General features: G+C 36.2%; 1 protein-coding gene across 1 annotated transcript in view; it reads left to right on the top strand.

Annotated features, from left to right (window-relative positions):
- Positions 1 to 19,898, top strand: part of CTTNBP2 (cortactin binding protein 2) — a 77,508-nt gene extending 57,610 nt beyond the window's left edge. Inside the window, exons 11-23 of the mRNA XM_041421020.1 lie at positions 686 to 781; positions 1,220 to 1,299; positions 2,366 to 2,452; positions 2,536 to 2,635; positions 4,384 to 4,536; positions 4,815 to 5,002; positions 7,427 to 7,605; positions 10,993 to 11,198; positions 11,424 to 11,609; positions 13,418 to 13,478; positions 14,367 to 14,499; positions 16,561 to 16,662; positions 18,315 to 19,898. Of these exons, the coding sequence (XP_041276954.1) occupies positions 686 to 781; positions 1,220 to 1,299; positions 2,366 to 2,452; positions 2,536 to 2,635; positions 4,384 to 4,536; positions 4,815 to 5,002; positions 7,427 to 7,605; positions 10,993 to 11,198; positions 11,424 to 11,609; positions 13,418 to 13,478; positions 14,367 to 14,499; positions 16,561 to 16,662; positions 18,315 to 18,473 (1,730 nt within the window). The 3' untranslated portion in view covers positions 18,474 to 19,898. The remainder of the gene's footprint in view (positions 1 to 685; positions 782 to 1,219; positions 1,300 to 2,365; positions 2,453 to 2,535; positions 2,636 to 4,383; positions 4,537 to 4,814; positions 5,003 to 7,426; positions 7,606 to 10,992; positions 11,199 to 11,423; positions 11,610 to 13,417; positions 13,479 to 14,366; positions 14,500 to 16,560; positions 16,663 to 18,314) is intronic.
- The last annotated feature ends 3,822 nt before the right edge of the window (positions 19,899 to 23,720 follow it).

Below are 23,720 nucleotides of genomic sequence, written 5' to 3' on the forward strand. Positions count from 1 at the left end.
ACCAGCCTGACAGAGTTCAAGAAACATTTATGCAATGCTCTCAGGTACATGTGACTCTTGGGATGTCCTGTGCAGAGCCAGGGGTTTGACTTTGATGATCCTTGTGAGTCCTTTTCAACTCAGGATATTGTGTGGTCCTACAAAAACAATTCAAAGCCCACATTGCTTCTTTACAGTACATCCAGAATATACAGTAAATACAGACTGTAAATCACCAGCATAGGTAAACAGAACTACTGTTTTATGTAACTTCACTTAGCAAGGTATAAAAAAGAAATCTTTAAAATTATGCAAAATTGGCCAAAATGTGGTGGTCTTAGTAACAGTTGTATAGGTTTCTGAAAATCCATGTACTTCATCTTAAATCTCATTCCTTCTTCACCTTCCCATTAGCAAAACTGAACCCTGGTCACGTTAGAGTGGGCAAATTATTCTGTTTTACTCTATTTTATGTGTAAAGATAAAAAGATAGGCTAGCTGATTAACTTGTGTCTCATCTGGCAGAAGACACAAGTAACTTCAGTTGTATATCAAATAATAGCATGATTTAGTACATCTCATAGATGGGACTGGTTTGTTTGTCAAATTTGTCAGTGTGTGCACTTAATCTTTGTAAGCAAGTGAATATGCTTGAGTGTAGGATACTTTATATACATACAAGGAATATCTCCTTTTTTTTTCACAGGAAACATTACATGGTCAACAGGTCAGATTTTTTCCCAGCCACCATGGGACTTTTTGAAGAACAATAGAGCTGAGCATATCACAGTGTTTTTGTTTGGTAATTTTCAAGTCATAATTTTTCAGTTTTGAATGTTAAGACTCTCCATATGAAATACATCATTTGAGAGTCATTTGCTACTGATTTTGTTCTTTAGTGTTGCTTGATTCTCAGAGACATCATATCTGTTTAGTTGTTTAACTAGATTTTAAAGTATCTACAACATTTTTCTGGATTTTCTGTGCCAGAAAATATGTTGCACATAAAAGTCTTACTACCTTTTTCAGCCATATAGTAGTATATATACTGCTTATGTCATGGTTACCCATGAATCTATGGTGCTAGATAAATGTCTTTCATTTATTCAGCATTTTAATTTGTGTAGCCTCTAATTATAAAAGGTCACCGTAGAACACTGCATGAAAATCATATGTATCAGTCATACATGCATGTAAACATGAGAAACTTACCAAAGTTATTTGTATGTCTCATTTTAAGGACCTCAAGAAGGCTGTTTAAACAGTGTGACTTATGCATCCATGATCCCTCTTCAGACACTTCAGAATTATCTCCGCCTGGTCAGTAATAAGCTAGCTTCTCTCTGCATGCTACTTGTTTGTCAAAATACTTCTGGAATAGTGTTGACTAAAATTGGGAGTTTTTTCTCTGAAAGAACGTCAATACTTGTAAAAAAATGAAATGGGATGAAAGCTGTTTTAAAATAAAGTTCCCCCTGAATTTACTCTTAACTTTAGTCTTGTGAGGGCATTAACTTTCTTCTTTAAATAGCTGCTCTCTGATAAACTGAATTGCTTAAAAATATATTAAAAGCTCTCTGATGTCTTAATTGCTTTCCAAAGTTATTTTGTTCCACTTTTTGAGGAGAAGGTAAATTAGAATGACATTCACATAAGCAATTATTTGAAACATGAATTTTATTACTAGCTTATGTAGAAATCTCCTGTAACACACCTTATTTAATACCACAAAATGTAAGAATAATAGACTAATATGAGATAACTTTCATAGATAACACTGCATAAAATCAAAATTAGTTTCTGCTGTGTCCTTGGATAGTGTTTTATGTTGTCAGGAGAATTTGCCACAGGTTTCTGCTGTATTCAGCCATATTGCCAAGAGATTGCAGAGATAGGACATTTTAGAGGTAAAACAGATTAAAAAATAATTGTTTTACCATACTGATAACATGATCAGTATTTCACATTTCTACTGCAAATGAAGTTCTCAATCTTAATCCTTAACTTAGTAGTGACTTAAATTGATGATTTTGGCATCATTCTGTTATATATATATTAATTCAAGATCAAGAAAATATTTTCGATTACTAAATTTATTCTTCCAGATGACTGTTTTAAGTTTTAAAGTCTGTTGTAACAAAATACCTTGCTAGTAGTTCTACAAAGTAGGATATAAATGTATCAATATATTTCAAATATGTTGTATGCAAATAATATCTACTTTGAAACTAGTATAGTAAGGATTATCAACTCCAGTAGTGCAAATCAAACAATTTTGTCTTTTAGGTGCTGATTGTGTCACGTAGGTTAAAAAAAAAAAATCCAAGTCTGAACTTCCAAGAATAATTTCTTTATGAAATAAATATTTATGTTTATCTGTCTGTAGGTTGAACAATACCGTAATGTCATTTTCCATGGTCCAGAAGGAAGTTTGCAAGATTACATAGCATATCAGATAGCAGCCTGCATAAAGGTATTTGCACAAACACATCAAGTGAATTAGTCCATAAACCAGAGTTTTCACTATTTCACCAAATATATAAATTTTCAACACAGCAAAAGCAAGTGGCTGCAGGATCTACATGTGAGATTGTTAAAGTCGAAGTGGATGCTGGTTTCTCCAAGGAGCAACTTGCAGAACTGTTCATCAGCAATGGTAAGATTATGTCAGAAAGACTAGTTTTGGTTATTTGTAGGAAAAGTTTTAACGGTGCAAAGTAAAGAAATACGTAAAACCATTTTGCAAAGTGGATGGCATATTTTAATGGAACCCATAGTTTTTCAGGTGCTTGGGACCAATTGTGTGAGTCTAAACTGAGGGAGAGCTGAGCATAACAGAGCTCCCAATAAGGAGTTCTATCAGAAGTTCATGCCGTCTCAGTAAAACTAGTTGTTTTAAACACCAACTTCTGTCTCATTCTTTTTTCCCCTTGTTTGTGATCCTTTAAAAGTTGATTGCTTTGGTTCAGATCTACTGAATCAGAACTGAAGATCTGCTGTGAGTGCTCATGAACAAAAGCAGAGCCATCCTATCAGGCTGTGCAGTGCTCTGTTCTGTTTGTTCTCATACTGCCTGGTGTAACTTCAGTCTGTGGCAGTTTTTTCCTCTAAGGAAATCCTGGTTACAGTTCCCAGGATAGCGTGTGCCAGTGATTATTCCCACATGTCACTTTCAGTGCCATGGGATTGGTGGGAGAGAAGAGACCATTTAGTCAGAAGTCTGCCAGGCCCTGGTGCTAGGCCTGGAGGCAAGAATGTCATTTGTAGTTTGGTTTGTTTACTGGCCACTGTCTCTTAGGAAAGCTGCTTCTTTTGGATGCTCTTCTGTGTCAGCAACACACTCTTTTTAGTAGTCTGGTTTTGCAGTTCAGTATGTTGCTTCTAGTTGTGTCTCTCATTTTTCTGCCATCTTCTTTCCCCGCTGTTCTGCTGCATCTCCTTTCCTGTGAGCATTTCTCCTCTAAATGAATCCATCAGACACAGGGAGGGTACCTGTCCTCCCTCCTTTCAAGCTGTAGCCTCTTAGTAAAAGAGGGCAGTAATAGTCAGGAAACCACAACTAAATAGCAATGATCAGGTACAGTCAGTTGCTGTAAGTTTTGCCTTATTAATGACTGTTGTTAGTACCACCTTCAAAAGGTCATGAAACTGCAGGGCACAGAATAGTCAAGATAAGTGTTTATATTTATGTATGTGTTACAGAAGCATTCGCCTGGGATTCAGTGTTGCAAGAACTCTTGCAAAGCTGTGTATTTTTTAAGTGGTAAGATGTTAAAATCAGGAAAATTAAAGGAAAATATTTAAAATGTTAAAAAATACAGAGATGTCATTTTAATACTTTTTAGGTTCAGGTGCTACTGGGTTTGCCTCATACTAGCTCTGATTATTTGAGTGATTCTTAAAGATATTGAAGGAAGTTTGGAAGAGAAGATTGCCTACTTCTCATAGAAGTTTGCTACTATCTCATAGAATGATAAAGTTTCTTACAAACGTGGACTATTCTTAAACCTTTTGTCACTACATGTTATAAAGAGTAGATGTTAAAAGTTTAACATGTAGTACAGTAAATGATAGAAATGTTTAAAGAGGTCTTCCTTATCTTTTCTGTTGTATTTATATTCAATGTACTGAAATCTTTCCTACCTATGAAGATCCTATTATAGCCATTTCAGGAATTTATTTTAATCATAGCCTTCAATTTTTTTCTTAATATACATTATGATATTCTTTCTATTATTTGATTTTATGCTTCCAATTTTAAACTTATTATCCAGTCTGTGTGGCCTGTAAACAAGTTAAAATGGAAAAAAAAAATCTTTTGTTACACTAGTAGCAGTAAATTCTGTATATATAAATATAAGTAAATCTTCCTAAGTATACATTAATGGGATTTTTGTATTTCAGCTTGTCTGATCCCAGTGAAACAGCCTCCTGCAAACAAGACAACAATTGTGATTTTAGAAAATCTGGAGAGAGCTTCTTTATCTGAATTACTCGGAGATTTTCTAGCACCTCTTGAGAATCGGAGTTCAGAAAATCCCTGCACTATTCAAAGAGGTATTTAAAGAATTTGGTTTGCAGAGATGTTTTTACTACAGTACAGTTTTATTGTAATATATGACAAATAGGGATCAGGAGAAAAATGTAATTTGTTCAGTTTTTATATTTTATTGTAAACAGTTGTCCCCTTTACAAAGATACCATATTTTTTAGCTAATTTGTGGTGTTTTGTGGGTTGTTTTTCCTTTCTAATTATGTCACTGCTTTTTGCTTCTGTAAGAAATCATGTCAAGGCTTTAATTATTTCAGTTAAGTGTTTTATGGTTCCTTTTTAGCAAATGGAGTTTCTGGTGCTTTTTACTTTCATGAGAACTGCTTTTTACTGGGGACCGTCGCAAAGTGCCATCTTCATGGCTCTGACCTGCTGGTTCAGCAGCATTTCCGCTGGGTTCAGCTTAGGTGGGATGGGGAGCCAATGCGAGGATTGCTTCAGAGGATGTTAAGGAGAAAAGTAATAAACAAGGTAAGAACTCGAATCGCCTTCAACAGTTATGTTCATCATCAGGTCTGTGAAATATGTATGATGGTAATGCCAAAAGCAGAGCAGATAACTTGTTTCAGGAAAAAAAGCATTCATTTCTGGGAAGATACAGGCTGTGTATCTGGAAATGTTGTGCTTAGCCTCACAGACCAGTGTGTGGTCATAGCTAATTGGTTGGTTGCAAATGGTGATACTGTGGCTACTTGCCTGTCAACTGCATGAAACATCCTTCAGTAATTTTTTCAACATCTTCTTTCATTCTTCTGAGAATTATACTAAAAATCAGTACAACAAAGATACATAGTCTCTTCTTCAAAGAATTTATTCTCAATATCTAAAATACAATAGTCAGATATGTGTTTTGTCTAAGTTTTAAGCAGAAAAATATTTTCCATGATTTTCAGATCAAAAGAGGGGCAAATTATATAATTAGAAAAGTTGTTTTGAGCTAATAGATCTGCTGAAGCTGAAACAAAAGTCCGAAAGAAAATAAAGATGGGAAGTCTGTTTTAAATTAATAAATAAACAAAAATGGGAAATGAAAATAAAGATGTAGGTAAAAGAGGAATAGTGGACTTTCAAAAGTTATTTGGAATACCATTTGAGTGTGATAGCAGCTATTACCAGCAGTCAGGCACTGTTAGACATTGGCAGAGAGAGTTTAGTCAAAACAGCTGCAAAGGAAAATAATCTTGGCAGCAGTTTTGGACAGGCTTAAAAAGGGAGATTGTTCTAGGAATAGAAAAAACTACCAGTAATAAAGAGTCCTGTTGTGCGACAACAAGACCTACTGTCAGTTTTGAATGTTCAGCTGGATGTGTCTTGGTTGTCCTTGAGGATGTCATCTCCTGTACCCTTTGCCACAGTTCTCATCTATAAAAGCTTACTGATTCAAAGAGATCCTGCAGAGGAAATGGGTGGTATTTGAACATTTCAGCCAGGATAATGAGGAAATTTAGAAACACTCCTAAGTATTCTTTAATTGCAAGAACGAGAATACAGAATAGAAAAAAAAGAATCATGAGAAATCTATGAAACTCTTAATAGACTACTTTTCTTAAATTAAGTTTTTTTAAGTTATGACTTGTTCATAGTCAAAAATAGCCTTTGTTCATAGTCAAAGGCTGCATCAGACTTACTCTGCCAAACTGGTTTGGCTAGAAGAACTTGCAGCATCACATAACAGATGTCATTTTCAGGCTATTTTTTTGGGCTTGAAAGAAATCCTTAGTGTAACAGGTTAGAATGTGACTATGTAATAGGCTTCTACCTCTGACTGAAGTTGAACAGAATTTGGGTAGTATTCTCATTAAGTTCAATTTTTCTCGATGCAGATGGTGGCTATTTGGAGAAAAAGAGCCATGTGTCTTCCTGTATCTATCTTCCCTAATTAAATATTGAAATGCCCAGTGCGGTAGCACGTTTTTTGAAATTCATGTGCCATATGTAAACTCAAATGCCAGTTGGTACAGGACTTAAAATAGTGGATTGCAAAGTCAAAAATAAAAGAAAGATAATCTGTTGCAAAACTCTAAAGCAAAGTAGAAACACATGTATTGTTAGAACCACAGACTATTTCAAAGATCATTGCTCTGTATTATGATACCTTGTTTGTGCTGTAAAATATTCATGTGTTCAGGTGAAAAGCTCTTTTCCTGTTAGTTTGAACCATTAGGTTATATGGGAACAGTTTTAATGTTTTTCTACTTTAAGTTCACCTATAGAGTCTATCAAGAGGCTCTGGCTTCAATGCTGTCATTTGCTATCCCTGGTGCATCTTTTAATGCTTCCTTTAATTTAAATTGTTACAGAGGATAATCCTAGGATTAGGATGATGAAAGACTGTAATATGAAGTCAGAGGAAACAGGAGATTTTTCTGGCACTAAATAATTTGCCCTTAACAAGGCAGACTAAAAACACAAGTCTTAGAGGAAGACATCTTTTCTTCACTGCTACTAGATCTAAAATCAATATGGAAATCCACTGGGCATATGTCTGGATCAGATATTCCTGTTCAGTGCAATTGGGCATTTTTTCATAATGCCTTATTTGTATCATGTACATTGCATTGTATATGGTACATATCTCTTGTAATCCTAATCTGAAACACTGTAGAAAACCACTGCTACCAAAATTTCTGCCTTAATTTCCCACAAGAAAGTAAAAGCATGTCAGTTTATTGATAAGGATATATCTGTTGAAGTGTAGTTGGGAAGATAAGTTTTAATACAGCAAAATGTCAATATATTCTATAAAAACCTTTGACCTGTTCTTGACTGCTCCTGATCTTTTAATAGCAACACATGCAATGAAAAAAAAAACAAAAACCAAGCCTTCCTGGAGTTTCAAGGAAAGTGTTTTTAGTTCTGGTCTTATGCCATGTCAAACATCTTTTCTCCCTGCAGTTCAGAGGCAAAGTACCTCCTCCATGTGATCCTGTGTGCAAGATCATAGACTGGATTCTTGCTGTTTGGCACCAGCTGAACTCTTGCTTATCACGTCTGGGAGCACCTGAAGCACTGATGGGGCCAAAGCATTTCTTCTCCTGTCCTGTGGTGCCAGGGCACAGCCAAGCAACAGTCAAGTAAGATTTTTGTTTCCTGTTTGATGCTGTTCAGTGCCAGCTAGATGCTTACCACAAATGTAGTGGTTGTGTTTCTCCCAAAACTCCACTGACTCAGGAACCTTAAAAAAGCATTTTAATTGAAATTGTTGAAAGGTTTAAAATTCTGTTGACTATTTAGTTACTAGAAAGGCAATTCTGAAGGACACAAGTGGGAAAAGGGTGTCTAACACTGCACCAAAGTCAGTCTTCTTGTGATCTTTCATTTATTTTCTGACACAGAGGTTAAAAGATTCAAGAAAAGTTGGTAAACTCTCTTTTGAGTTTTTATATAAAGGAAGTTTGGAGAATGAGTTCTCACACTTTTAAATATGTGGTATAATTAAAAAACATACATACATACAGTTTAGAGATATCTTAGTAAGTAGGGCAGCATGGTGAGTTCAGTGCTGGTCAATAAGTTTAGTTAGTTTAGTATATAAGTTTAGTTACACATATGGCTAGCAGGCCAGTAGCATTAAAAAATAATGGAAATTTTGGCTTTTCTTGCCTACAGTTGCATAAAAATCTCGTCACATTCCAACTCCATATGCTAGCAAATGATAAAAGAAATAATTGTAGAATTTTAAATTATATTAATTTCACACTAAGATATTTTTTGGCTGTATCAAAAAGGTAATGAGCCTCTAATTAAGATTCAGACTTACTCAGAGCTGAAGTATAACATTGATTTCTGGAGATGTGACATAACTTTTCTCAGCAGTCAGGTCACCCCTTCTACTCCTTCTCTGACTTGTTTCTCTTTTGCTGACCCTTCTTCCAGGAGCCTCTGCTTAACACATGAGGGAGGGGCCTTTGCTTAGCATGTGCAGAGGCTGTCTGATTTCATGTTCTGTCTGCAGATCTTGATACATTTTGCTGGGATTTTTTTCCTTTTTATTCTTGACAAGTACAGATTAGATACTAATCTTCAGAGTAATTATCAAAGTCTAAATGTGGACATAAGATTGACTTGAAATTGTATGGGTGCTGGGAAATAAAAAAAGAATAAAGCAGACCATGCATCTATCTCCCATCTTCCTTTTGAATCATGTCCTCTGAAATGTTTTAATAATTTATTTATTACAGTGGCATTAATAGAGGACAGAAAAACTATTCTTTAGATATCTTAGTTATACATTTCTGAGTCGTGATTTCTTCTCAGTGTAACTTTGACTGGTTTCACAGTGCTTTATTTTGAGTACAGCACTAAAATGCCTTTTATTTTAGTCATATGCCATCTGACTTTTCATTTTAATGTACTTTTTGTCCACTAATAAACAATTGAAAAGCACAGCTCCAGTGAGGTCTTACTGGGCACTTTTAGTTTAGAAGCATGATGGCTAACAGTGTGGTCATGTAATTAATAACTTTTAATTAGCAGCTCACTGATTGCTGTTATTTCAGTCTAATTAACCACTCCTTTCCTCTTGCCCCTCCTCTCCACTGTGCTATTCTGCTGCTTTTTGCATTTTGTAAAGCTTCTCTGAGTCAGTCCAATTTATCAGGACAGCAGACAGCTATCTACAAATTGGGTTCAGTCTGGGCTCAGTGTTAGCATGAGACAAGAGGAAGCAGCAGCAGGGCAGGCAGAGAGCGTGTGACAGGAAATTGTTTCCTGCTGCGTGTCTCATGTAGCTTCACCTATTTTGGTGAGTAGAGTGAATAAATGAAGAAAATTGTAACTCCATTTTTTCTTGGTTTAGGTTTAGGGAACTGAAGATGATGTACCAACAGGAATGACTCACTTTCCAGCCCTTTTTGAGGGGCAGGGGTGTGTTTTACCTTTCCTAAGTATCAGCTATATCAAAGAATGGGGGGCTTGATCAAGATGAGCAGAAACTTAAAATTGAATTTAAATACCAGGATGGAATTTTATTTAGAGAGCATGCCCATCCACTGTTATTTGTTAGATTAGAATGGCCTCAATTAATTTTATCTTCGCAGTCTTCATTTCTGACCATTTATACTGGCAGTATTGCAAAATGTTGAAAGCTGACATAGGCAGAAATTGAAAAGAGAGTTCTTTATGACTAAAATACAAGCAATTGTTTATTTTGGTAGCTTAGCTAGCAGAAACAGACTGTAACTATATGGAATAATATCTACAACATTATGCTAAGGAAGATTCAAGGTCCTTCAAGGACCACCTGCAATTCACATTTTACATTGTATTTTAACAACTCTACTAATTATTTTTCTAAGTAATGTCACTTCATCAAGTTTATAAAAGCACTTTGAGCATTTATATATCATAAAAGCTCAATCTTATGCTTCACAACTGACAAATAATACATCTTTCAAATAACTCATGCATTCTAACTTTTTTAAAAAATGGAAAAAAAACCCCAAAAAGCCATCATAATACTTCAGGTAATGATGGCTTCAGTGTATCAAAGTATCCAGCAAAATCATCCATTTAAGTCAAACAGACATTTTAGCCTTCATGTTTTCTGAATGGATTTCTGCAAAGCTGAACACAGCATGATAGCCTATAATTTCTTACAGACCTTTAATACAAACCATCTGACCCAATCTTACAATCTTCCTCCAGTAAGAGGGTATAAGAATAAAAAAAGAGTTGGAGTTGATCTAAATAAATATTGTCTCAGTGTCTCTGTAGATGTGAGCTGAGCCCTAAGTCTGAAATTTCTAGCCTTTATCCCCAGAGAACTCCTAAATTATGAGAAAGGGCATTTCTTTCTCCCTAACCAAAATTTTTCACTTCTTTGCTAATACAACTTAATGCTTGTCTCTTAAAAAAAGCAAAAGTCCCAGAAGACTCTTTAATCAAATTTTGAATTAAAAAATCAGACCCAGTCTGTAAACCAGACAATCTGGAATATGCACAGCATCCTGGAAACACAGTTCACCATAGATCAAATAAACAAAAGAGGAGTAAGAGCAAAGCAGCTGTATGAATAGAAATATCTTGTAAACTGGACAAGTTTGGAAGTTGAAGAATACTGGAAGGGGTACAACCATAAGTGAATGCCTCCTTTTTTCCATGCTGGCAGCAAATAGGCTAGGAATTAACACCTGCAAGCATGGAAATTTCGCCATGCACTTAAAAAAAAAAATTGTATATACTTTCTGGGACATTTTTTAGCCTTAAAATGAAAAGGATGTTTTATAGTCTTTATCTGAAGGAGGAAGTGCATCTGGTGGTAATTCTGTCAAGGCAAGATAAAGAAATTTAGATCAAACAGTTTAATATAAAACAACAAGTAAACCCTTCCTTAAATAAAATCAGTCCCTCTCTGAAATGGGATTCTTCTTTAAAATGCAAAATCTAATATGTTCCCAAAGTATAAAATCACAGGTTTTGATAATTGCTTTTGAAATTAAAGGATTGGTTTTGTACCACAGGTGGATGTCCAAGCTATGGAATGCTGTGATAGCTCCCAGAGTACAAGAAGCCATACTCTCCAGAGCCTCTGTGAAAAGACCATCTGTACCAGGACAAGCAATAGCCAAAAAAAGTCCTAGCCAAGGGCAACAGGCTGTTGTTAAAGCTGCTCTCAGTATCTTGCTAAATAAAGCTGTTTTGCATGGCTGTCCTCTACCCAGACCAGGTAAGAGTGAACTGTCTGAAAGCCAAGTAGTTGTACATTGCTGAACTGGAGCTTTTGACTGCTTCCTTCCATTTTTAAAACTTGCACAAAACACAGCTGTACTTCTGAAGGGAGGTGGTGGGGTTAAAAGCATTTGCTGTCATTAAACTAAGTAGTTGTCTAAGGTACTCCAAGAACCATTTGCAACAATCAGTTCTTCTTAACACTGTTTTACTTTTGTTTCAGAGCTAGATAATTATATAGCAGATTTTAAGGGAGGAAATTTTCCTTTGTCTGTGGCTTCGAGCTACAAAAATTGCGGTAAGAAAAAAGGTGAGAATGCTTCTTGGAGAAAAGTGAGCACAAGTCCTCGCAAAAAGTCAGGCCATTTGTCCTCCCAGTCATGGAATAAGCAGGAGACAAATACTGAAGGTAAATAAAGCTTTTCATTTTCAGTTCTGAAATTTGTGGGGGGTTAAACAGTGTAGATGCAAATCAAACATTTCTCCTACATAATGAATTAAAATTTTTCAATTAAATTGCACTTATATTTATGTTCACCAGTAAAACATTCTCCCAAAAACTACTTCTTTGTGACTGTGAGGTGTCCTAAGTAAGTTTGGTTGTTCTAATGCCCTTTCTGTTGCCTAATAATGAGGCAGGCATTGGCTCAGATGGTGCAATTAGAAGCAGTGGTTCCACCTCTGACTGTATGGAATGACACTGAATCAGTCTCTTCTCCAACGCCAGATGAGAGAAAGGTTCATTACTTTATTGGTACTCCTTAGATTTGCTCCAAATTTACAATATACATATTTTTTTGAGTTTCCTTACTTTATAATTTCACTACAATAATCACTACCAAGTGAATCCAGGTAGCAATAAATAAATACATTCCTCCCCAGATCATGCATCCCTTTTTCAGTCTTACTAGAAAAATTGAGTAGAATAATCTAGAAGCCATGTAGTGGAAGAAAGAGATCTTTGGGTGTAAATTGAAGATTTTGAATTGATTTTCACTTCAATTGCAAAAAATAAATGTAAATAATGGTGTGTAGTCACAGATACTGTAAGATTTTCAATCATCTTCAGTATGTTGCTTGATAAAGGGGGCTTTGTACAAGTGAGTTTATGCATCTGTATAAATGTGGAAGTTATTAGTGGCTGATGCTTTTGAAAATTCTTTTCACCTCAAGGTCATAAGTCATATAATAAGCAGTTTATTACACAGATAATGTATGGATTATTAGAGACACATTATTAGAGATAATGTATGCATATATTCAGAAGCAACATAATTCTTCTAAAGGAGACTTCAGAAGAATTCTAAATTTCCTTTTCTAGAAGGAAAACTTAGTATTATTGTAACTAAATACAATATAAAACAGAAAAACTTCCAGGGGAAAAAAAACTTGCTTTCTGAAAATAAAGGTGACTACTTCAGAGGGAAGATTTAGGATTTAGGAAGAGAGAGAAGGCTCACACACACACACACACACACACACACACACACACATATTTTAGGAGGAGTAAGATTCTAGCCTCAATTACCTCATATACAAAGAACCAAAATACTTGATGCTTGCTACTTTGCAGCACTAAAATGAGCTATTCATTTATTCAGCCCTTGTTCAGAAAGAAGTCTGCTGTTTCTGACTGCAACTCTAATGTCCTGATTGCCAGTTCTCTCTTTGAATTGTGAATTTATCTAATCCCACTAAGAGGATTTAAGAAATAATGAACATAACCTGAAGTGGGATGGTTGATGTTGTATTTTGTACCTGAGAATGTTCTTGGAATCCAGTTAATATCTGTGAATATAAGTTAAAATGGAACAGTCAATTAAGTTTAGTAGTCTTCTGTTTGGAATCAAATGCTGTTGCTGTTTCCAGTAAAGGTAAATTGTTTAATTTTATCTCATAAAGCAAATTTAAATATTTTCTTGTTGACAAGAAATTTCTCTTGGGAAGAACCAGTAAGGATTGTTCAAATGCCTAACACAGAAACCTCATGTCCTATCTTTCACAAAAGCTTAGACAACCCATCCCCTATTTGCCATTTCAGCAGTTCCTTATGCTCCCCTGAACACTTTCAAGGGATGTATTCTGATCTTTGACCAACCCTGTTGATGTAATTAGTTAGTAAATAGGAACACATTTTCCCTGTTTATCATAGATTTTAGAATAAAGAAAACAACACACATGGTAACACACTAACAAGTCAATCTCTCTTTTGTGCAGGTATAAAATCGAAGACTGTGTTGCAACCAAACTGTAAGAAAAGAGCTTCTCTCACCACAAAGTAAGTTTTTATTTCTGGTATTTGTGACACTTAGCAAAAAATAAAGATTATGGCATTCTGTTGTAAAGCAGCACACTATAATTAATAGATCTGTAGTTTTTTTGGTAATGTTTTGGTCCCATATCTGAAGAAAGGAAGTATTTTTATAATTTTCATTTCTGAGAGGAAATAAAATTTATATACTTTGGTATAATTTTAGAATCCATTTCTTTATTTGAAGCCTTGCAGCAATACATGTCTTTTTATGTAACAGAATAGTCTATGACTTAAGAATATTATGTAACACTTACTCTGCCCTGAAAAGTTGACCGTATGCTTTTATCAACTGGCATTATATTTTAAAAACTCCTCTGGCTATTTCAGCTTGCTGAATGGCAATTCAAGATGGAACAGTACATGCATTTTAGTTCCACTGATACAGAATTTCCCTGAGAAAATGTATGAATTAGCTAGAGGGAACTGCATTTGAGACTTCAGTCTGCAACCTCAGTTCTATCTTATTCACAGGCACAGAGAAAATAGAATATTTATGCTTCCAGTACGCCAGAGGTTTTTTTAAGTGTTTGGAATTATTTCCAAAAAGTAGAGTGGAATGAAATTGATTGCTGCATCTTAAAAAGAGAGGAGTCTGAAAATACTAGAAAGAGGAATCCTTTGTTAGATTTTCAGAATAGAGAGAATTTGTATAGAAAGATCTATTATGAGATAATTAATGACAACTACTGCTGTCAGTTTGTCAGATGTTACTTTGGTATTGTTTGTAGTAGTAAAGATCATTTGGAAAAAAATTACTGTTTTTGAGGTGCCTATAATATTTATTTTTGAATTCTGTATAATAGCTTAATGTAAATGTTCTCTCTGATTGTTTGTTTGGGTTTTTTTAACCAGATCTTCAGAGAAGGATCATTTGAGAAAATTAAATCTAGAGCAAAGGCTGTCTGTTGGTTCTGATGATGAAGTAGATCTTGTGCAGGAACTTCAAAGCATGTGTTCCAGCAAATCTGAGCCTGATATAAGCAAGGTAAACACAAGGCTTTTAAATAATTCACTACATTACCATATTCAGTTGTTTTTTATGTGTTTAAAATAAATTATTGATTTACAAGCCCTGCTTGAACTGAAGAAAATTATTCAATTATTTGGGAATAAGCCAAAGTCAACTAATATATGATACATTTGAGGGTAAGTGTTCTGGTTTAACATACACTATTTTAAATTACACCTTGACCAATTTTTCATGTAAAGATTTTGCAATGAAGGATGAAATTTCCATAGAATGACAGAATAGCCTGAGTTGGAAGGGACACACAAGGATCATTGGAATCCAACACCTGGCTCTGCACAGGATCACACCAAGAGTCACGTCATGTTCCTGAGAGCATTTTCCAAATGCTTCTTGAACTGTCAGTGACCACTTCCCTGAGAACAGCCATCCCTGCATTACCGTTCCCTTGTTATGTTTGATGCTGTCATTGCTCCCAGTGGGAAACTGTTGTGTAGGCTTAAAGACATAGAAAGTTTTCCTTAATATGCATTGAATATTTGGTTTCTTTAATACAATCCCATCAGCCTTCACAGAACTGGCTCAAAGCTCCTCTGTTCCATAGGCAAAATACAGTTTACTGCCCCAAGGAAGGGGGTGGATTGGCCTAGTTCTTTAACAGTGGCAAAAGTGGGTGAAGGATGCTTACAAGGCTCATGGTTTTGGGCTAAATTCTATATTGTGGGTGTTTATGGGAGACATGTTGAGGCTGAGTGTGGAGCTGTGGATCTCTCTCATTTTTCCTTTTATACTGATACCATGCAGCTTTCCCTGTGGCTCAAGCTATTTATTCTTTTTCATCTTTCCTCCTAGCACAGCTGATGTGGATGCCTGTGACAGCAGGCTGTGTTCACACTGGAGCAGCTGTTCCACATCTTTTGAAACATGGATAGAGTCAGTCTTAGGCTATTGCCCAGTTAGGCTGTGCATGACATCCTCTAGGATTTCCCTGAACACCGCTTCCATTAGTTTTGCTTTATTAAGTATTCTGTTTATTCTTAGAAGACAACCAAGTTTTTATTAAAAAAAAAATATTGTGTTTGGGAAGATTTTTCAACCTGTTTATTGAAACCCTTTATTATAGTGTTTTGGTTTGGATTGTTTTTCGTAAAGTATTTACAGTACATGCATGAGTCACATGCACCAAGCTGGCAAGCTAATCACTAGTCAATTAGCAGGGATTTTCTGTAGCTATCCTTAAAAGAATGGGATGTGCTTAAATAAATGGTAACCAACTTAAAATTGTGTTTAATAACATGCAAAGTATAATTGCTTGCTGATGACAATTCAAGGAAATACGGGTTAGATAAGGAAGGAGATAGATGTCAACTCTTTTGTTCAGTTTCCTCACCATGGGTGGAACCATCCTTGGCTGGAATTTCTGTTGTTAATTCCCCAGATGCCTAGTAGAGCCTTGCAGAACTAAGGGTGCTGTTACATGCTTTCTTTGTGTGATGTAATTTCAGGATGCCAACAGAAAAAGTACTTCTGCTCTTTAATTTGCCCTTTCACTCGAATATGTTCCTGCTTCCTTCACTGGGTTGGGATTGAATACTTTTGCAGTTGCAGAATTGAATTGGATCAGCTTGCCCCAGGATAAAATACCTAGTTTTCAGTGAGGACAGCATCTTGAGCAGGCTCTGTCTGTTACTTTCTGGTCAGGAAAAATAGAATAAAGGGAAGGAAAAATAGTAGGGAAGAAACATGGCAGGAGAAAGAGAAAGCGATCATTCCTTTCTCTGATGTTCCTGGGGGCTGGGTAAAATTTGATGGGATACTGCCCTTAAGCTCCACTGAGAAGTATTACTCTGGAACTGCATGTTTAATCTTCCTCTGATTGTAGTTGATATGAAATCTCCATCTCTCATCTTCTAAAAATGCACTCAAGAGTAAAGAGATATTTTAATTGTTCTTTGGATATTTATGACATTGCATTGTACAGAAACAATGAAAATAAAATCAAGCCTCCAATAATTGGCAAATGTAAACATAATCTCTGTGAATAACTAAAAAAATCACCATTTCCTTATCTTTTTTTAGATTGCAGATTCTAAGGATGAGTTACTGGTGTTTAGTAACTCCCAGAACATTCCTGTATTTTCAGCAAGTGGTACTAACCCAAATAAAACAACAGCACAAAAGGTAGGTGAAGTGAGTTCTACAGTAGGATAGGAAAGGTGTCTTGAGTTTCTCCAAATCTGAATTTCTGATTGGATCCTAACAATTAGTGCCCTGTTTATTACAAGAAAAACCATCATAATTCTTAGGAAACTTGCTAGACTACCATGCCAAGTTTCTTTCATGTGTCTTAATAGAAGCTAAAGATTTATTAAAACAATGGATGTATTTGCTTTCAGTTTTGGCTTTCTACATAAAGCCATCTCCCCAGGCCAAGTATTTTTGACATTACAAGTTATTTCCATCAGATATGAAGATAAATAAAACCTGGGTTTGTTGTTTCCTCTCAATTAATGTCATTCGGTAAGTTTGCAAAAGCACCACTTTTAAAATTCTTGATGTAAAATTGCTGGTTGCTCTGATGTCAAAGCTCTCACAGGCAAAAATATTGAGAAGACATGATATTACCAAATTTTGTGAAGAATAGCATTTTTTTAGGGGTATTCAGTTCCTATTTTTGACCTGACTATTTGCTGAAATATACAGTCATCTTGCTATGTTATAGATGTAAATAAACTTCAGTAACTTCAGAGTACTTTCAGAGTGGGAAGATAAGCTGAATATTATTGGAAGAGATAGTAAGTCTACTATCATCTTCTTTTCAGAAATTTTTATTAATGTTTGTGGGCGCTACCATCACTACTAAATACAAAGATGAAATTACGTCCTGCTTGGAAAATTATGTTTTCTCTGTTATTACATTTTTTTCCCTTTTCTTTTTTGTTCTTTGTGTTTGTGAACATCAAGAGGGCTTCTGAGCTCAATTAATCTTAGCCAGGGCATAATCTGTGGTCTGTGTTCCCTTACCAGGCCCTCTGTGTTCCTTTGATATGGGTCTTTTGGAGACCAATCCTCATGTTTTATCTGACTGCAGTAAATTGTTTTATAGAGATACCATTTTCTGCTGATACAGTGAAATCCCTGAAACTGGATTAAGTAGCACACCTTAGCATTAAAAGAGCTGACTTTCACAGACCACCAAATATTCTGAATTGGAAGGGGCCCACAAGGATTTTTGAGTCCAGCTTTTGAGTGAATGACCCATACAAGGACTGAGCCCACAACCTTGCTGTAATCAGCACCATGCTCTGACCAGCTGAGCCAGTCTCAGGGTCACATGATTTAACAGCTTTGCAATCATTTTTCTTCATATCCAAATAATTCAGAAAGTCAGAGTACTTTTTGTAATTTTACTTTAAATCCATAGAATAGTCTCCACTAAAAGAAATAATTTTAACCTTGCAGATCCAAAGTAGGTGTACTCCTTTTGAATATTTCTCTAAACACATTCAGGCATCCCAAATCAGAGCTTCACACTGCAGTGATGCCTGGATAATTGGCTAAGTCAGTTTACCTACCTGTTCCTACTGTACATTTCTCCTAGTGATTTTTTTCTTTAAAAATTCCTGCTAACAACAGAAGGCATTACTATATTGACTTGCAAGTAGACAAGCTTAAATACTTGGGAGGTTTGTGGAAAACTTGGTCAAAACTTTTATACAGAATATAAAAAAACATTTTTCTGGGAAGATGTTGGCCGAAATGAAGGAAACACAACACAGCCATGTCAAATAGTGATATTTATATACAAATGCTTTTTTTTCCTTTATTTCTAGGATGGAGTGCATCCTCTCAGCAGCAGTCAAATTGTGGAAAGCAGCAACAGTAAATCAAAGACAGAGTTGGGTGTTTCAAGAGTTAAATCTTTTCTTCCTGTTCCTAGAAGCAAAGTCACCCAGCCTTCTCAGAATACTAAAAAAAAGCAGCAGCAGTAATACAAGGCAAATAGAGGCAGATAATAACACAAAAAGACAGATTTGGAATTTGCACAAAAAAGAACAAATAGAAAAATCCAATAAATAAACCTGCCTATCTTACAATTTTTGTGTTCATATAATCTCTATTGCAAAGAACCAAGTACTTAAATATGTAAATATTTTTTAAAAACAAACTGTTACCCTGTAATGTAAAGTTTGTACAGGACCACAGTTTTATTTCTATGTACATCAGCTGGAAATTATATTGATTTAAAGTTCAGAAATGGTCATTTTGCCTCCTCCATAGATGGTTGGGTTTTTTCTTCTTTTAATATGAAAATTACTTATTTAAATGATAATATTCAGGGGTACCTACCACAGGATTCTGTTTGTATATATACTGTACATAAATATATTCTATTAAGTTCACATGTTAACCTGCATTCAGATGAGTTGCACAATATATATAACAATGGCTTAAAGCTATTGTTCATGCATTTTAAGGACATTTTATCTTCACTTAATAAAAAATTAGTGAATGTGGCAATAACTGAAATGTTTGGAATTGCAGATCGATTACTTTCAGCTACAAGCCATATTAAATACTTTGATTTCATCATCATCATTTGCCTGCTGAATTGTGATTTTGTTTTTCTCAAGCTTCTCTTCATCTAAAATGTAATGAATTTCCTTTATAACTTTCATCTCTTAAAAAAGGAAAGAGATTGAGAAATTAAAATGCAACAAAAGTTATTTTTCTCAGACTCTTACTCTTTGATAGAATTGAAGAAAATGTGATCATTTATTAACTTAGTTTTTCTTGTATACTGTAAAAACTTTTATATGCTTCATTAGTGTTTTAAAAGCATCCAAGAAATAGAAGTGTTTTACAGAAACAGATTTTACTGACAAGGAATTTGAGCAAAAGCTTAACTCTACAGTATTATCCAAGATAATGGAGTAGCAATGAGTTACTATGTAATTATCAATTTCTGTTGTGGATTTAAGATGTAATTGCTATAAAATGATACTTGAGTTGCAGTTAAAATTAATTCTTTGTCATTTTTCTCTCCACCACTGAGGTAGATCATGTTCCCATGAGGGACAGTTGCTATGCAGGGCATATTTCCCCAGCCTCTTTCTACAATAGTTGCAGTTACATCCTTGTGAATTGTAGGAATGTGGAAATGTCTGCTGTCAAGATAACTCACCTGTTAGGCAGGGGAAAGTGCAGATTTTTCTGAAGATCAGATTTAGATGCCTTCTGCTGGGTTAGTGGGAGATGGTTTGGAGAATTTGGACAGTGATATGCCTCTAATATCCAAAAGCGCATTTTTCTCAAAATAAGCCTGGAGGAGGAAAGGATTAACTGTTTCCTGACACTTTGCCTTTGTATATAAAACAGTTATCCCAGACTCATGTCAATAAAATCTTTGTATGGCATATTGTCTTTCTTTGAGTTTGTGTGTGTTGGCTCTATAGATATTGAAGTAGAAGCTTATTTCTGAAATCATTTCCTGCACAGTATATTTAGAAAGTACCTTGGTTTTAGGCAATTGCTGTTTCACTAAGACTTCAGTTTGCTGTGATAGTAATGTGTAACCAAATACAGATCATTTCTCTAGAGAACGACTTTTACTTTTTTTATTTATTTTTGTGCTGAAAAATGGATGCTGCTTTTGCTGGTGGTTCTTAGCAGAATGAGTCAGCTGCTAAGCACTGCAGGTCGGAGCAGTGAGTCTCAGCAAGTAGGATCCCTGATGTGCTGAAGCAGCGAGCAGTGATGTGGTAGCTTGTGTGAGAAGCTCAGGTATGGATTTCATGGCCAAGGAGGAACACAAGTGGAAGACACTATTTGTAAGGATCACATAAATTTCAACATCAGAATTTGTAATAACACTTCTTTTTTTTTTTTTTAAGAGCTATAAGATAAGAAAAACCCTGAATGCTTCTAAGCCAGGTTTGTTCCGCATTTAAAATACACCTTGGAAATGTCACACTTTATTTAGATCAAGAGTTAACAGTGTGGAGTATCTTCTCACAGTATCTTCTGTGTGGAAAGATACTGGGCAGTGTCCCAAAGCATGCTTTGAGGCATATTTTAAAACTGCATATTGTCTGTGAGAGTAAAAACTAATCAGTACTGTACTGTGGATGAAAATCTGCAGAGGACAGAGTAACTTGGGTCGTGGTGTGAAAGTTAGGTCTCTTGCTAAACTTAGCATTGCCTTTCAATGCCCTCATTATCCTTCCTTTTCAGCCTGCTGTCCTAAAGTCTCTATCTGCATCTTTCACCTTTGTGACTTCTGTCTGCTGTCATTTTGTTTGTTTGTCAGTTCAACACAGTCTGTGATCTCCCTGCAGCTTTAATCTCACAGTATGTTGTAGATCTCCTAACTGGTGGTTCTGTTCTGCAGTAAGTGTTGTTAATCTCTCCTGTTAGGCCACAACAGTCCCTGCCCTCAAAGAGTGAACACCACAAAACCATGACACAGTTTGCTGTAGGCATGCTGGCTTCTCTGCTGGCTTATCACTTGGTTTGTGATAGCTTGTGCTGAAGCAAGGTCAGGCTCTGTTCATGAGCTCAGGGTTTCGCTCTGTCTTCAGGTTATTCCTGTGATGCTACAAACAGCACTCCTCAGGAGTGATTTGTCATACCAGCTACTCTCACTTTGGGTTTGTAATGGGCAAAATCCTTTCTCTTCCTTGCTTTCTATGTCTCAAGCAGAGAGGATTGGAGTGTGCTGTGGTGGGCCACACCCATCCATGCTGCATGTGCTCCCAGCTATTACCCTGTAACTTTGAAAGCAGTGAATGAAGAGAGAGACCCCATCTCCATGGAGGAGTATCTCAGAAAGTACAGGGAAGCTTCAACTGGTGAATCCATTTGACAGGCCACTGGGGCAGTGAAAGACTTTTAATTTAGCCCTCATCTGACTACACTACATTCTTTATACACATCTCAATGTCTTCAACCAGAGAAACATGAAAGATACTCCTCATCCATCTACTCTGGTAAGTACTAAACATTCCAGCTCGTCACTTCAAGCCAGTCCTGAAAATAAAAAGCTTTCAGAATCTCTCCAATGGGTCTTATTTCTTGGCAAGAACATGCACTGTGTTCCTTAAGTGAATTCCTTAAGTGAACGTCTGAATCTATCGGACAATATTTGCCTTTTTTTTTTGGGTTGCTGAGCATGAACCCCAGACTTGAAACTATGAAGAAACCTTCTCCATCATTCAGCAAAGGCAGCAACATTCATCAGCAACAGCAGAACCAGCAGGCCTGAGGCACATCTCTTCCTGTAATACAGCTCAAGTGATTTACAAAAGACATCCAAAACCCTTCAACTTTCCAGTAGAACTGGAGAAGCAAAACAACATCTGGTGGTGGAAGATGCTTGAAGAAAGGATGAAGGATCACTTTCTAGGTCATAACTCTGGCCAAAGTGATGTTTATGGTGATGAAACCATAGGTAAGAGACTTGAGAATTACTAAGTGGGCTGTTCTTCAAGAAACTTGAAGAAGTGACTTTAAGGGAGCACAAGGAATGGTGCTACTAGGCTGTAGCGTCACTCGGAAACCTCTGGCTGCGTTTTACAAGGGTTGTGTTTTGAGGATGAAGTGAGCCCTGGGGAATGAACTTAGTATAAATATTGTTTATACTAAGGAACAGGAAATTGGTTTTAGAGAACATGGGGGTTTGTAAAGGAAACGTATTACTGTATTGCATTGTATTGCCTAATTTGCAAGATGTTTTTAGACAGCAACTAATGGTCCATTAGTGAACAACTGTACGTCAGTTCTAAAGTGGTGTGGGTTTTTTTCCAAATGTTAAATCATAGCCAAGTAATCATAGACCTAAAATACCAAATCTGTAATAGAGAAATGAGGAAAAAAATAATCATCATTTTTTAGGTAAATAAAATGGAACAAATTATGTAGTTTTGAAATTATTATACAGAAAAATGCTTTAAAAGGCCTGAAATTACTAAGAAGTAACTTAAGCCTGTTGCTTAAACAGGGTAGATAGAATTCAAAAAGTATAGATGCCATCAGGTGTTTAGCAGCACTGATGTAACAGCCTAAGAGATTTGAGGCTTGTGGAACTGGAGGAGGTGGATTTTAAGAAAGACTTTGGAAACAGATATTGAAGGAATAAAGCACAGCTGGTAAGACACCAGTTAAGCAACTGTGAAAACAAAGTTGTTTGTCAGACTAGCAGGCTTGACTCCAGTGAGATACTGAGCAGTTCCCGCTAATGACAATTATCAAGTTACTTTGTGTAGTTATTTTGTATATAAGATTTATGAAAATGGGTAAGTGTGCATAGTTCAAGTTTGTTTAGGCTATCCTTGCTTAGCCTTTGCTCTCCCAAGAGCTTCTTAGTGCTGTACTAGCAGCGTAGCCACCCTTCTCCACTGTACTTAAGTACAGCTGCAGAGTCTCTTTCAATGTTTTTTGTTAGCAGGCTGCAAAATTAAATCTCCACATGTAGTATTACAGTCAGCACGCTCTTCTCTTTGGCTGTGTGTTGCACACACCCACCTTTCTGTATAGGTGGTTTTAATGACAAAGTGCTCTGGTAAGAGTCTGTTCTGTTTTATCAAATGCATGCAAAGCAAAGCACATGAGAAGAAAAATTTCCTTAAGTAATGCTAAGCCTGTGTTTATGAAGGTTGTTGTTTGTTCTTCCACTGTTTATGGGCTCATTTTCTTCTTTTTTATTTTCTCCTTTCCCTCTTGTGCTCCATTTTCCATCACGAATAGCATGTGCAACTTCCCAGATTAGTTCCAGGCAAACATCCCTGGGAGCTGTTACCCCTGACAGAAAGTACAACACTTACTTTAGAAGGTAACGTGCTCTTCTCAACCTGTGTTGGGAAGGAGAGGCTGTGTCATCCTCCTCATGGAGGCTGGTACTAACTTACCTCCTGCCCCAGCCTGAACTCCAAAGGAGCTGAAGCAGTGCTCTGGGACTCAAACAAATAGCACACTCTTCTCTCAGCTGCCCTGAGAGGGCAGCATCTTGCCTGGGCTCTTTGGGACTGGCAGTGTGATGGTGGTAGCTGGGCACTGATGGCAGAAGCTGTTTTGGTGAGTGTTGTAGCCCAGGGTGGAGGCAATCAGTCAACTGATTTACTTTTTCCTTCAAAATCCTCCTTTTGAGTGTTTGTATCAGCAGCTTCCATATGTCCCATCCGCTACATGCTCCTGGTGTATTTATCTTTTTCTTTCCTGAAATGTGTCCTCTGCTGAATCCA

This window comes from Onychostruthus taczanowskii, unplaced genomic scaffold (assembly GCF_017590055.1).
Source record: "Onychostruthus taczanowskii isolate IOZ18803 unplaced genomic scaffold, ASM1759005v1 scaffold68, whole genome shotgun sequence".
Classification (NCBI taxonomy): Eukaryota; Metazoa; Chordata; class Aves; order Passeriformes; family Passeridae; genus Onychostruthus; species Onychostruthus taczanowskii.